This window comes from Bufo bufo, chromosome 3 (genome assembly GCF_905171765.1).
Source record: "Bufo bufo chromosome 3, aBufBuf1.1, whole genome shotgun sequence".
NCBI classification, from domain to species: domain Eukaryota; kingdom Metazoa; phylum Chordata; class Amphibia; order Anura; family Bufonidae; genus Bufo; species Bufo bufo.
In genome coordinates this window covers 886,782-900,961 of record NC_053391.1, presented here as the reverse complement: position 1 = coordinate 900,961, position 14,180 = coordinate 886,782, and the positions used below count along the sequence as shown (strand labels likewise).

Here is a 14,180-nt window from a genome sequence, read left to right as displayed (position 1 = left end):
TGGTAACGAGCGTATGGCAGAGCTACATATCTGTGTGTAGGTGGTAGCGAGCGTATGGCAGAGCTACATATGTGTGTGTAGGCGGTAGTGAGCGTATGGCAGAGCTACATATCTGTGTGTAGGTGGTAGTGAGCGCATGGCAGAGCTACATATCTGTGTGTAGGCGGTAGTGAGCGTATGGCAGAGCTACATATCTGTGTGTAGGTGGTAGCGAGCGCATGGCAGAGCTACATATCTGTGTGTAGGTGGTAGCGAGCGCATGGCAGAGCTACATATCTGTGTGTAGGCGGTAGCGAGCGTATGGCAGAGCTACATATCTGTGTGTAGGTGGTAGTGAGCGTATGGCAGAGCTACATATCTGTGTGTAGGTGGTAGTGAGCGTATGGCAGAGCTACATATGTGTGTGTAGGCGGTAGTGAGCGTATGGCAGAGCTACATATCTGTGTGTAGGTGGTAGTGAGCGCATGGCAGAGCTACATATCTGTGTGTAGGCGGTAGTGAGCGTATGGCAGAGCTACATATCTGTGTGTAGGTGGTAGTGAGCGCATGGCAGAGCTACATATCTGTGTGTAGGTGGTAGCGAGCGTATGGCAGAGCTACATATCTGTGTGTAGGTGGTAGCGAGCGCATGGCAGAGCTACATATCTGTGTGTAGGTGGTAGCGAGCGCATGGCAGAGCTACATATCTGTGTGTAGGTGGTAGCGAGCGTATGGCAGAGCTACATATCTGTGTGTAGGTGGTAGCGAGTGTATGGCAGAGCTACATATCTGTGTGTAGGTGGTAGTGAGCGTATGGCAGAGCTACATATCTGTGTAGGTGGTAACGAGCGTATGGCAGAGCTACATATCTGTGTGTAGGTGGTAGCGAGCGCATGGCAGAGCTACATATCTGTGTGTAGGTGGTAGCGAGCGCATGGCAGAGCTACATATCTGTGTGTAGGTGGTAGTGAGCGCATGGCAGAGCTACATATCTGTGTGTAGGTGGTAGCGAGCGCATGGCAGAGCTACATATCTGTGTGTAGGTGGTAGCGAGCGCATGGCAGAGCTACATATCTGTGTGTAGGTGGTAGCGAGCGTATGGCAGAGCTACATATCTGTGTGTAGGTGGTAGCGAGCGCATGGCAGAGCTACATATCTGTGTGTAGGTGGTAGTGAGCGCATGGCAGAGCTACATATCTGTGTGTAGGTGGTAGCGAGCGTATGGCAGAGCTACATATCTGTGTAGGTGGTAACGAGCGCATGGCAGAGCTACATATCTGTGTGTAGGTGGTAGCGAGCGTATGGCAGAGCTACATATCTGTGTGTAGGTGGTAGCGAGCGTATGGCAGAGCTACATATCTGTGTGTAGGTGGTAGCGAGCGTATGGCAGAGCTACATATCTGTGTAGGTGGTAGCGAGCGCATGGCAGAGCTACATATCTGTGTGTAGGTGGTAGCGAGCGCATGGCAGAGCTACATATCTGTGTGTAGGTGGTAGCGAGCGTATGGCAGAGCTACATATCTGTGTGTAGGTGGTAGCGAGCGCATGGCAGAGCTACATATCTGTGTGTAGGTGGTAGCGAGCGCATGGCAGAGCTACATATCTGTGTGTAGGTGGTAGCGAGCGTATGGCAGAGCTACATATCTGTGTAGGTGGTAGCGAGCGCATGGCAGAGCTACATATCTGTGTGTAGGTGGTAGCGAGCGCATGGCAGAGCTACATATCTGTGTGTAGGTGGTAGCGAGCGTATGGCAGAGCTACATATCTGTGTGTAGGTGGTAGCGAGCGTATGGCAGAGCTACATATCTGTGTGTAGGTGGTAGCGAGCGCATGGCAGAGCTACATATCTGTGTGTAGGTGGTAGCGAGCGTATGGCAGAGCTACATATCTGTGTGTAGGTGGTAGCGAGCGTATGGCAGAGCTACATATCTGTGTAGGTGGTAGCGAGCGCATGGCAGAGCTACATATCTGTGTGTAGGTGGTAGCGAGCGTATGGCAGAGCTACATATCTGTGTGTAGGTGGTAACGAGCGTATGGCAGAGCTACATATCTGTGTGTAGGTGGTAGCGAGCGTATGGCAGAGCTACATATGTGTGTGTAGGCGGTAGTGAGCGTATGGCAGAGCTACATATCTGTGTGTAGGTGGTAGTGAGCGCATGGCAGAGCTACATATCTGTGTGTAGGCGGTAGTGAGCGTATGGCAGAGCTACATATCTGTGTGTAGGTGGTAGCGAGCGCATGGCAGAGCTACATATCTGTGTGTAGGTGGTAGCGAGCGCATGGCAGAGCTACATATCTGTGTGTAGGCGGTAGCGAGCGTATGGCAGAGCTACATATCTGTGTGTAGGTGGTAGTGAGCGTATGGCAGAGCTACATATCTGTGTGTAGGTGGTAGTGAGCGTATGGCAGAGCTACATATGTGTGTGTAGGCGGTAGTGAGCGTATGGCAGAGCTACATATCTGTGTGTAGGTGGTAGTGAGCGCATGGCAGAGCTACATATCTGTGTGTAGGCGGTAGTGAGCGTATGGCAGAGCTACATATCTGTGTGTAGGTGGTAGTGAGCGCATGGCAGAGCTACATATCTGTGTGTAGGTGGTAGCGAGCGTATGGCAGAGCTACATATCTGTGTGTAGGTGGTAGCGAGCGCATGGCAGAGCTACATATCTGTGTGTAGGTGGTAGCGAGCGCATGGCAGAGCTACATATCTGTGTGTAGGTGGTAGCGAGCGTATGGCAGAGCTACATATCTGTGTGTAGGTGGTAGCGAGTGTATGGCAGAGCTACATATCTGTGTGTAGGTGGTAGTGAGCGTATGGCAGAGCTACATATCTGTGTAGGTGGTAACGAGCGTATGGCAGAGCTACATATCTGTGTGTAGGTGGTAGCGAGCGCATGGCAGAGCTACATATCTGTGTGTAGGTGGTAGCGAGCGCATGGCAGAGCTACATATCTGTGTGTAGGTGGTAGTGAGCGCATGGCAGAGCTACATATCTGTGTGTAGGTGGTAGCGAGCGCATGGCAGAGCTACATATCTGTGTGTAGGTGGTAGCGAGCGCATGGCAGAGCTACATATCTGTGTGTAGGTGGTAGCGAGCGCATGGCAGGGCTTTTTATATATATAAAATTTGTCATAAATTCTTATAATCATGACCTGGTGAATTGTAGACAAACTATTCGATACAGTTCACATCTGAGTCCGACTATTTCCTCAGATAATCAGTTCTTTTTGACGTGAGATGATGTTAATGATAGACACGTAGTCCTACATTATACAATAATACACAGGTTTATTGGTTACAAGGTTATAAACATATATAAGTAAATGAACACAATGATACATGGAAATGAATATATATAGCGTTAATATAAAGCATTACAACCAAGCTATTATTAGGTTAGGATATCAAATAGGAACATAAGTTATATACATCACTTCTGTTCAGAGAAAACCTCATGATATCAAGATGGTCATGTCTAATCCTAGACATCAATATAGAATGCTAAATACATTCCGCCCCCCCTAACCAACTACACATCACATGACCTCAAGATGGGCAAATCCATCCAAGGATATAACTGAGAAGAGAGAACTGTATCCTTCCGCCCCATCCTGGACTATTTTCACATATATAACTTTGGTAAGACTATTAAGACAAATAACAGGGATCTAGGATCTTAAATGGGAAGGACTTGAAACATGTCTTTCCTGTGGGAATCCATCACTTAGCTTGGTGAAGTGATGGACAAGTGGTGAGACCTCACTTGGAGTATTGTGCTCAGTACTGGAGACCATATCTCCAGAAGGATACTGATACTGTGGAGAGAGTTCAGAGAAGAGCTACTAAACTGGTCCATGGATTGCAGGATAAAACTTACCAGGAAAGATTAAAGGACCTTAACATGTAGAGCTTGGAAGAAAGACGAGACAGAGGGGAGATGAGAGAAACTGCTAAATACATAAAGGGAATCAACAAGGTAAAAGAGGAGAGAAGATTTAAAAGAAGAAAAACTGCTACAAGAGGACATAGTGTTACATTAGAGGGGCAAAGGGTTAACAGTAATATCAGGAAGTATTACTTTACTGAGAGAGTAGTGGATGCATGGAATAGCCTTCCTGCAGAAGTGGTAGCTGCAAATACAGTGGAGGAGGTTAATCATGCATGGGATAGGCATAAGGCCATCCTTCATATAAGATAGGGCCGGGGCTATCCATAGTATTCAGTATATTGGGAAGACTAGATGGGCCAAATGGTTCTTATCTGCCGACACATTCTAGGTTTCTATAAATATATATATATATATATATAGAACAAAGAAATCGGACTGCACTCCAGTTGAATCTTCAATGAAAAAAGGTTTATTCACCCATAGGTGGCACAAGCGACGTTTCGGCTCGCAATGAGCCTTTCTTTCTCGCTTGAGAAAGGCTCATTGTGAGCCGAAACGTCGCTTGTGCCACTTATGGGTGAATAAACCTTTTTTCATTGAAGATTCAACTGGAGTGCAGTCCGATTTCTTTGTTCCGTATTAGTGGGTAAGCACCAGTTACCATACTCGGACATTGCACCCTCTCTACTTGTTTTCTGGCTTAAATACTGGTGGTGCTGCTGGTAATTTTTTTCTATATAATATAGTCTAGATTCTTCTGCAGGTAGAATGAAGCCTCACAATATCCTAAGACTACATCTCAATATGGAGATGATCAATTAATTTAATTATTTATTTATTTATTTATTCGCCAATCTAGATGGTATAATTTCACCCACACTATCAAATTAGTCTTAATAAAATGAAATATCATTTTCTGTGTCTCTTACCAAGTCCTAGTAGGAACCTCACTTCTTCTCCTAGGAAAGCTGGGTGGTCCATCATAGCGCATCTCACCATGGCTTTCATCTTGATAGACCCCTCTAGAGAGCTCCACTTCTCCCCCTCTCTCTCTTATCAGTTAGACACACCTTCCTAGTTTGGAACTTTCCAATCATTGTCGGATGGGCGTGACCATTGATAAGAAATATGACATCATAACCTTTCCCAGAATGCACTTTTGCTACTGTTGTAATATCACCTACTCATACCTAGGTGGCACTGCTGTATAAGCGATTTGCATCATAGTATAAAGGGATAACTTATGTAAGTCTGAATAAACGTATTCTATACATTTGACCGTGGAAGCTTTAATTCAAAGCTATAGGGATTAATTCTGACTCTTGTAGAAATTAGAGACAGACCTCTAGGCGTCTCTCTGAATGTTTCTCACACTGTTGATTTATGGACCATAATGATATGAATAGCCTTGTTTTCTCACAGAGATATCAGTACCTCTTCTGTCATACCAAAGATGTGATTAATTGTTACAAAACACACATCTTTACAGACACTCTCCTAATGAGAAATATATATAATATACTGGATACATGTTGTCTTCATAACATATAACAATATAGTATAAAGTAAATATATATATATATATATATATATATATATATATATTATTCCTATTGATTGTCTTATGCTAAGGACTAAGGCTCATTAAATGAATACATGAATATTATATATTTTGCTTCATTAATAAATACCTAATTGTATAGGTAATTATCACCAGCTGCATAGAGCTTATCTTTATCTCCCGTAGACAAGGAGGCCTCTTCACAGACTGGTAGATTCATGAGAAGAATAACACTAAATAGTAGAAACCTTTGTGCGACCTTACTTCGGCCTACTCAAGACATACAAAATTGTAAATATAGTCGAGCATGGCTCTTAAAGGCAATTAACATCCATCTTGACTAGAATAATTGGATTTTAATATATAGACCTATAAAAAGGCACACCAGAGTTCTACTTTGCTCTCATCTGACCACAAGACTTTCTCCCATGGCTCCTCTGGATCATCCAGATGGTCATTGGCAAACTTCAGATGGGCCTGGACATGTGATGACTTGAGTTGGGGAACCTTCCGTGCAATGCATGATCTGAAACCATGACGGCTTAGTGTTCTACCGACAGTGACCTCTGAAGCTGTGGTCCCAGCTCTTCATGTCATTGACCAGCTCCTCCCTTGTAGTTCTGGGCTGATTCCTCACCTTTCTTATCATCAGTGATACCCCACGAGGTGAGATCTTGCCTGGAGCCCCAGTCCGAGGGAGACTGACAGTCGTCTTTAGCCGCTTCCGTTTTCTAACAATTACTCCAACAGTTGATCTATTTTCACCAAGCTGCTTGGCAATTGCCCCGTAGCCCTTTCCAGCCTCGTGGAGGTCCACAATTCTGTCTCTGGTGTCTTTTGACAGCTCTTTGGTCTTGCCCATGGTAGTAGTTGGCGTCTGACTGACTGTGCGGTGGACAGGGGTCTTTGCAGAGCTCAGACAGGTGCTGCTAAGTTAGATTAATGAGTGGAGTAGAGGTGGACTTTTTAAAGGCGCAGTAACATGTCTTTGAAAGCCAAAATTCTTGCTGTTTCTCAGGTGTTCAGATACTTCTGTTCAGCAGCAAGACAAAGACATTCTTTAAAAATCATACAATGTGGATTTCCTGATTTTTATTTTATTTTTTATTCTGTCTGAGTGGGAATGCACCTACAATGTGGATTTCAGACCCTCCATGATTCCTAAGTGGGAGAACTTGGTGTGTGATAGGCTGTCTGCACACAGAGGCGCTTTAAGATTTGCCTATTAAGATCTGGTGCCAAGAAAGGTGGGTGGGGGGGGGGGGGCTTAGCCTCTCCATTAACGTCCTGGGGGGTAGTTATCGGACCCACCTTCCTTCCTAGAGTGGTTGGTGTCATGGTTGATAGTGGGAGGGGTTTGGGATGTCTGGAGGGGTAGGGGTTGATAGTGGGAGGGGTTTGGGATGTTTGCGGGGTAAGGATTGATAGTGGGAGGGGTTTGGGAAGTGTGTGGGGGGGTAAGAGTTAACAGTGGCTTGGTTTTGGATGTGTGGGTGGGGTCAGGGGTGATAGTGGGAGGGGTTAGTGAGTGGTGTGTGAGGGTCTCGCCCTTTGCAGTATCCTCCCTGTTTGATGCCCCCTTGTGGGGCCCCGGGTTCTGGTTTACACTCCGCCTTCTCTCCGTTACAGGTGGGTCTGTCGTCGCTGCACCTCTCTGACCTTCTCGCCATGTGAGCGCCGCATCCTGGTGGCGGATAAATCTGGAGACGTTTTCTCGTTCTCTGTGCAGGCTGCACAGGAGGAAGGACACCTGGAGCTGGGGCACCTCTCCATGTTACTGGACCTGGTAAATGAACCACAGGAGCTGACAATTAGGGGGCGGCTATGGTACAACCCACAGGTTACCTGGCTGGAGTCAGGGGGCGCTCTACCTCGGCTGCCCAGGACTCATCTGCCCCTCTTGTCCTCCCACAGGTGGTGACTCAAGATGGACAATATATTATCACCTGCGACCGTGATGAGAAAATCCGTGTCAGCCAGCGGGGGGCGCCGCACGTCATCACTGCCTTCTGCCTAGGACATACAGAGTGAGTGAGGGGCTCTGTGAGAGAAATGTTATTGGGGCTGCACTGTGGGAGAAGCGTTATTGGGGGGTTCTGGAGGGGGGGCTCTCTGGGAGAAGCCTTATTGGGGGATTCTGGAGGGGGGGCTCTCTGGGAGAAGCCTTATTGGGGGATTCTGGAGGGTAGTGGTAGGGGTCACTAATGTGACTGTTCTTCATGGTTTTTCTGTCTCCTTGGTCCAGGTTTGTCTCACAGCTGGCGTCTGCACAGGAGAAGCTGCTGCTGTCTGGATCGGGGGTAGGTGAAAGATACGCCTTTGCAGATCCATTAGATCTCATCATTGGATCATCTAAAACCGGTGATCACTTGCGGAACACAAAACCTTTAATGAATGAACTTGTTCTGGTCTGATGTCCAATCATACAAGAGTATGAGCAGAAGCCCCACCTCACCCGTGGGTCACCCTGTGTCTGATCTCCGGGAACCTGCTGCTCTGTAGATCCTGTGAATGGTTTGATAGTCGGTCCTCATCCTAGGACCTTTGATTGGTTCAGTCTTCATCCTAGGACCCTGTGAGTTACTCAGTCCCTATATTTGGACCCTGTGAATAGTTTGATCCTTATCCGAAGACCCTGTGAATGGTTCGGTTACTCATCCTAGGACCCTGTGAATGGTTCGGTTACTCATCCTAGGACCCTGTGAATGGTTCGGTTACTCATCCTAGGACCCTGTGAATGGTTCGGTTACTCATCCTAGGACCCTGTGAATGGTTCGGTTACTCATCCTAGGACCCTGTGAATGGTTTGGTCCTCATCCTAGGACCCTGTGAATGGTTTGGTTACTCATCCTAGGACCCTGTGAATGGTTTGGTCCTCATCCTAGGACCCTGTGAATGGTTTGGTCCTCATCCTAGGACCCTGTGAATGGTTTGGTCCTCATCCTAGGACCCTGTGAATGGTTTGGTCCTCATCCTAGGACCCTGTGAATGGTTTGGTCCTCATCCTAGGACCCTGTGAATGGTTTGGTCCTCATCCTAGGACCCTGTGAATGGTTTGGTCCTCATTCTAGGGCCTCTTCTCGGACTCTTTTGTACTGTGTACAGTAGTTGGTATCTTTCTCCTTTTTCTTTTTTATCTGGTGGGGAGTGTGATCCATGTAGACGTGAGGTTTTTTTTGGTGTTGGTTACAGTGTGGTGTTTGTTCATCCCATTGTTCTCCACCTCTCTCACCTCTCATCCTAAGACTGTGTTAATGGTTTGGTCCTCATCTTAGGACCCTGTGAGTGGTTCGGTCCTCATCCTAGGACCCTGTGAGTGGTTCGGTCCTCATCCTAAGACCCTGTGAGTGGTTCGGTCCTCATCCTAGGACCCTGTGAGTGGTTCGGTCCTCATCCTAGGACCCTGTGAGTGGTTCGGTCCTCATCCTAGGACCCTGTGAGTGGTTCGGTCCTCATCCTAGGACCCTGTGAGTGGTTCGGTCCTCATCCTAGGACCCTGTGAGTGGTTCGGTCCTCATCCTAGGACCCTGTGAGTGGTTCGGTCCTCATCCTAGGACCCTGTGAGTGGTTCGGTCCTCATCCTAGGACCCTGTGAGTGGTTCGGTCCTCATCCTAGGACCCTGTGAGTGGTTCGGTCCTCATCCTAGGACCCTGTGAGTGGTTCGGTCCTCATCCTAGGACCCTGTGAGTGGTTCGGTCCTCATCCTAGGACCCTGTGAGTGGTTCGGTCCTCATCCTAGGACCCTGTGAGTGGTTCGGTCCTCATCCTAGGACCCTGTGAGTGGTTCGGTCCTCATCTCGGACTCTCTTCTTCTGTGTACAGTAGTTGGTATCTTGCTCGATTTCTTGTTTTATCTGGTGGGGAGTGTGAGTTTTTGGTGTTTGTCACGGTTTTGGTGTTTGTTCATTTCATTGTCCTTCACCTCTTGCACTTGATCTACAGGTAGGGCCTCATTAGGTTTCTATTAGGGCCAGGTTGGAAATTGAAGTTGTCCTTTTTTGGGGCCGAAGCTGTGCATAAACCTAGCCAGACTAAGGTGGCCCTGGGCGATGTAGCAGTCCTGTTCTTTCTCTTCTGTGATTGGTTGTTGGGGCTGTTTTTACATGGATTTAGTAAAAAATCTGTTTTCAGTAAGTGATCGGCTTTCTGTGAGCAAATACTGTGTGACACTCCACAAGCTCCAATGCTGAGAAGATATCTGTTATTCTTTCTCTTCCCCCTCTAGGATGGGACACTGCGGCTCTGGAGATACGAGACGGGACAGGAACTTCAGAGGTTTACCATCGGCAGCATTGAGAGGCCTGAAGATTCCCAAAATGATACCCGAGAGATCAAGGTGAGATCTATGGTCACCTGGATTACTGCATGTACTTTCAGGAGCCAGCCCTAGCGCTGGGAGTGTGATTGGATGTTTGAGATGTGATGGGTGCAGTAGTAGCTTTTGGTTATTTTTTGGAGTTAATGGTCACGATTGAAGTTTGTGAGGTCATGGATATAGTTGCAAGTCTGTGAATCTTTAGGTGAGGTGATAGGTACTTTTGGAGGTAGGTGTATCTTCAGCTGAGGTGTTGGGTATGGTTGGAGGTCGGTGGATCTTCAAGTGAGGTGATGGTTACATTTGGTGGTTGATGGATATTCAAGGGAGGTGGGGGCTAAGTTTGGAGGTCAGTGAATCTTCAGTTGATGGGAAGGCTATGATTGGAGATTGGTGGATATTTAGCTGAGGTGTTTTGTATGGTTGGCGGTCGGTGGATCTTCGGCTAAGGTGTTGGGTACAGTTAGGTCTGTAGATCTTCAGATGAGGTGATGGGTACCGTCAGAGGTGGGTGGATCTTCCTGCTAAATTAACATGAAGGTCTCATTTCTTCCAGAGATTTGCTGTCTCCAGGATCTGCTGCAGTGGAGAACAAGTGGCCGTCCTGTGTGATGGGTGAGGAGTTGTGGTGCATGTATGATCATGTCACCACTGATATATAAGGTATTGATCAGTTATCCAGATCTTCTGTCTTCTAGCATTCCTGGGATCTACTTGTTCTCAATTTCTACCAGTCCGCACCTCACCCACCAGCAGTACGTCGCCCTCCCGTATGTTCCCGTGGACATGGATTTTGAGGACCTGACCTCCCTTTGGGTGTTATTGTCTGTCAAGGAAAACCCTATAGCGCTCCTCCAGTACAGAGAGCAGAGATGGAAGGTCAGTCCTAATCCACGGGGGAAGGGTGGAGAATGCGCTGGGTGGGTCTTCATCTATCCATTCATCATAAATGTCAAATCAATGGCTTCAGGGGCAGATACAGGGTTATTAAAGGGTATTCCAGATTACCCATGGAAGAGAGGTACGTATGTCCATTTCCTACCGAATATCGATGTTACACTAGTGATGAGGTTAATAAAAAGAGTATACCTGGAGCTCTAGTTATCTGTTAATGCCTGTAGATAGTGAGCTCCCTCTAGTGGTGGCTGTATAATCTGTATGTAGTGAGCTCCCTCTAGTGGTGGCTGTATAATCTGTATGTAGTGAGCTCTCTCTAGTGGTGACTGTATAATCTGTATGTAGTGAGCTCCCTCTAGTGGTGGCTGTATAATCTGTATGTAGTGAGCTCCCTCTAGTGGTGGCTGTATAATCTGTATGTAGTGAGCTCCCTCTAGTGGTGGCTGTATAATCTCTATGTAGTGAGCTCCCTCTAGTGGTGACTGTATAATCTGTATGTAGTGAGCTCCCTCTAGTGGTGGCTGTATAATCTGTATGTAGTGAGCTCCCTCTAGTGGTGGCTGTGTAATCTGTATGTAGTGAGCTCCCTCTAGTGCTGGCTGTATAATCTGTATGTAGTGAGCTCCCTCTAGTGGTGGCTGTGTAATCTGTATGTAGGGAGCTCCCTCTAGTGGTGGCTGTGTAATCTGTATGTAGGGAGCTCCCTCTAGTGGTGACTGTATAATCTGTATGTAGTGAGCTCCCTCTAGTGGAGGCTGTATAGTCTGTATGTAGTGAGCTCCCTCTAGTGGTGGCTGTATAATCTGTATGTAGTGAGCTCCCTCTAGTGGTGGCTGTATGTTGTGAGCTCCCTCTAGTGGTGGCTGTGTAACCTGTATGTAGTGAGCTCCCTCTAGTGGTGGCTGTGTAATCTGTATGTAGTGAGCTCCCTCTAGTGGTGGCTGTATAATCTGTATGTAGTGAGCTCCCTCTAGTGGTGGCTGTATAATCTGTATGTAGGAAGCTCCCTCTAGTGGTGGCTGTGTAATCTGTATGTAGTGAGCTCCCTCTAGTGGTGGCTGTATAATCTGTATGTAGTGAGCTCCCTCTAGTGGTGGCTGTATAATCTGTATGTAGTGAGCTCCCTCTAGTGGTGGCTGTATAATCTGTACATAGTGAGCTCCCCCTAGTGGTGGCTGTATAGTCTGTATGTAGTGAGCTCCCTCTAGTGGTGGCTGTATAATCTGTATGTAGTGAGCTCCCTCTAGTGGTGGCTGTATGTAGTGAGCTCCCTCTAGTGGTGGCTGTGTAACCTGTATGTAGTGAGCTCCCTCTAGTGGTGGCTGTGTAATCTGTATGTAGTGAGCTCCCTCTAGTGGTGGCTGTATAATCTGTATGTAGTGAGCTCCCTCTAGTGGTGGCTGTATAATCTGTATATAGTGAGCTCCCCCTAGTGGTGGCTGTATAATCTATATGTAGTGAGCTCCCTCTAGGGGTGACTGTATGATCTGTATGTAGTGAGCTCCCTCTAGTGGTGGCTGTATAATCTGTATGTAGTGAGCTCCTTCTAGTGGTGGCTGTATAATCTGTATGTAGTGAGCTCCCTCTAGTGGTGGCTGTATAATCTGTATGTAGTGAGCTCCCTCTAGTGGTGACTGTATAATCTGTATGTAGTGTGCTCCCTCTAGTGGTGGCTGTATAATCTGTATGTAGTGAGCTCCCTCTAGTGGTGGCTGTATAATCTGTATGTAGTGAGCTCCCTCTAGTGGTGGCTGTATAATCTCTATGTAGTGAGCTCCCTCTAGTGATTGCTGTATAATCTGTATGTAGTGAGCTCCCTCTAGTGGAGGCTGTATAGTCTGTATGTAGTGAGCTCCCTCTAGTGGTGGCTGTATAATCTGTATGTAGTGAGCTCCCTCTAGTGGTGGCTGTATGTTGTGAGCTCCCTCTAGTGGTGGCTGTGTAACCTGTATGTAGTGAGCTCCCTCTAGTGGTGGCTGTGTAATCTGTATGTAGTGAGCTCCCTCTAGTGGTGGCTGTATAATCTGTATGTAGTGAGCTCCCTCTAGTGGTGGCTGTATAATCTCTATGTAGTGAGCTCCCCCTAGTGGTGGCTTCTTAGGTGGAGTTTGTGGTGAGGACGATGTTGCAGATTGCCCCTGGTCGTGTAGATAAAATGGCTGATGTGTCCTGTGGTTTCTGTCCAGCCGGTGCCACTAGACGACCGCATGAAGGAGGTGTCAGAGACCATCAGAAAGAACTGGGAGCAAATGGAAGGTGAGTGCTTCTCATATGTGTGACCACTACTGTGTATTACTGTACTGCGTTGATATACTGTGTGTTACTGTACTGCTGTGATCACTACTGTGTGTTACTGTACTGCTGTGATCACTACTGTGTGTTACTGTACTGCTGTGATATATACTGTGTGTTACTGTACTGCTGTGATATATACTGTGTGTTACTGTACTGCTGTGATATATACTGTGTGTTACTGTACTGCTGTGATATATACTGTGTGTTACTGTACTGCTGTGATATATACTGTGTGTTACTGTACTGCTGTGATCACTACTGTGTGTTACTGTACTGCTGTGATCACTACTGTGTGTTACTGCACTGCTGTGATATATACTGTGTGTTACTGTACTGCTGTGATATATACTGTGTGTTACTGTACTGCTGTGATATATACTGTGTGTTACTGTACTGTTGTAAGATATACTGTGTGTACTGCTGCACGCACCACTATGTGCCTTACTCCTCTGCTGTGAACACTACTGTGTGCAATAATGTGCTGCTGTGAACACTGTGTGCAATAATGTTCTGTTGCGAGCATTACTGTGTGTATTACTGTACTGCTGCGATTACTACTGCATCAACGCTCTGCTGGAACCGGTTGATGGGATCTTTCCCCGCGCACCATTAGATATCGTTGTTACTGGTGTCACAACCATAAGAGCGGCCGAGCCTTACGGGCAGATCTGGTGAATGAAGCTCCTGGCAGGGTCACAGTATGGAATCATGGGGAATGCTGGCGGAGGGGTAGGTACCTCGTATACTGACCTTGTCCATGTCACCCTGCAGGATCGGTGACCCTGGAGAACCGCTTCAGCGCTTTATATAAAGCCGTAGTTGACAACATGGCCTCCTACCTGCAGAAGAAGGAAGCGCGGATCCAGACCGAGAAAAGGAAGTCCTCAACCGGGCAAACAGCAGCTGCTGCCAAGATTCAGAAGATGTGAATCGGTGCTTGCTCCTCCCTCCAGAAGGCAACAGGTCACATGGGACAGTATAAGGGTCAGAGGAGGGCGAGGGGCTAGGGATGTACTGACTGATGAAGAGCGTCCTAGAGAGTCCCGCCTCTGACCCTCCGATCCCCGTGTATCCCGCCTCTGACCCTCCGATCCCCGTGTATCCCGCCTCTGACCCTCCGATCCCCAGTGTATCCCGCCTCTGACCCTCCGATCCCCAGTGTATCCCGCCTCTGACCCTCCGATCCCCAGTGTATCCCGCCTCTGACCCTCCGATCCCCAGTGTATCCCGCCTCTGACCCGCCG

The 14,180-nt window shown here is 47.4% G+C and overlaps 1 protein-coding gene across 3 annotated transcripts in view; it reads left to right on the top strand.

The window, feature by feature from the left end:
• The window catches only part of WDR4 (WD repeat domain 4), a 34,673-nt gene that overhangs the window by 20,187 nt on the left and 306 nt on the right, over positions 1 to 14,180 (top strand). For 2 of the 3 annotated variants that reach the window (XM_040422728.1, XM_040422727.1), the window contains exons 5-12: positions 7,058 to 7,214; positions 7,343 to 7,455; positions 7,674 to 7,728; positions 9,655 to 9,765; positions 10,301 to 10,359; positions 10,443 to 10,623; positions 12,828 to 12,897; positions 13,708 to 14,180. In XM_040422728.1, the coding sequence (XP_040278662.1) occupies positions 7,058 to 7,214; positions 7,343 to 7,455; positions 7,674 to 7,728; positions 9,655 to 9,765; positions 10,301 to 10,359; positions 10,443 to 10,623; positions 12,828 to 12,897; positions 13,708 to 13,865 (904 nt within the window). In that variant the 3' untranslated portion in view covers positions 13,866 to 14,180. The remainder of the gene's footprint in view (positions 1 to 7,057; positions 7,215 to 7,342; positions 7,456 to 7,673; positions 7,729 to 9,654; positions 9,766 to 10,300; positions 10,360 to 10,442; positions 10,624 to 12,827; positions 12,898 to 13,707) is intronic. The other variant, XR_005777381.1, reaches the window with a different exon arrangement.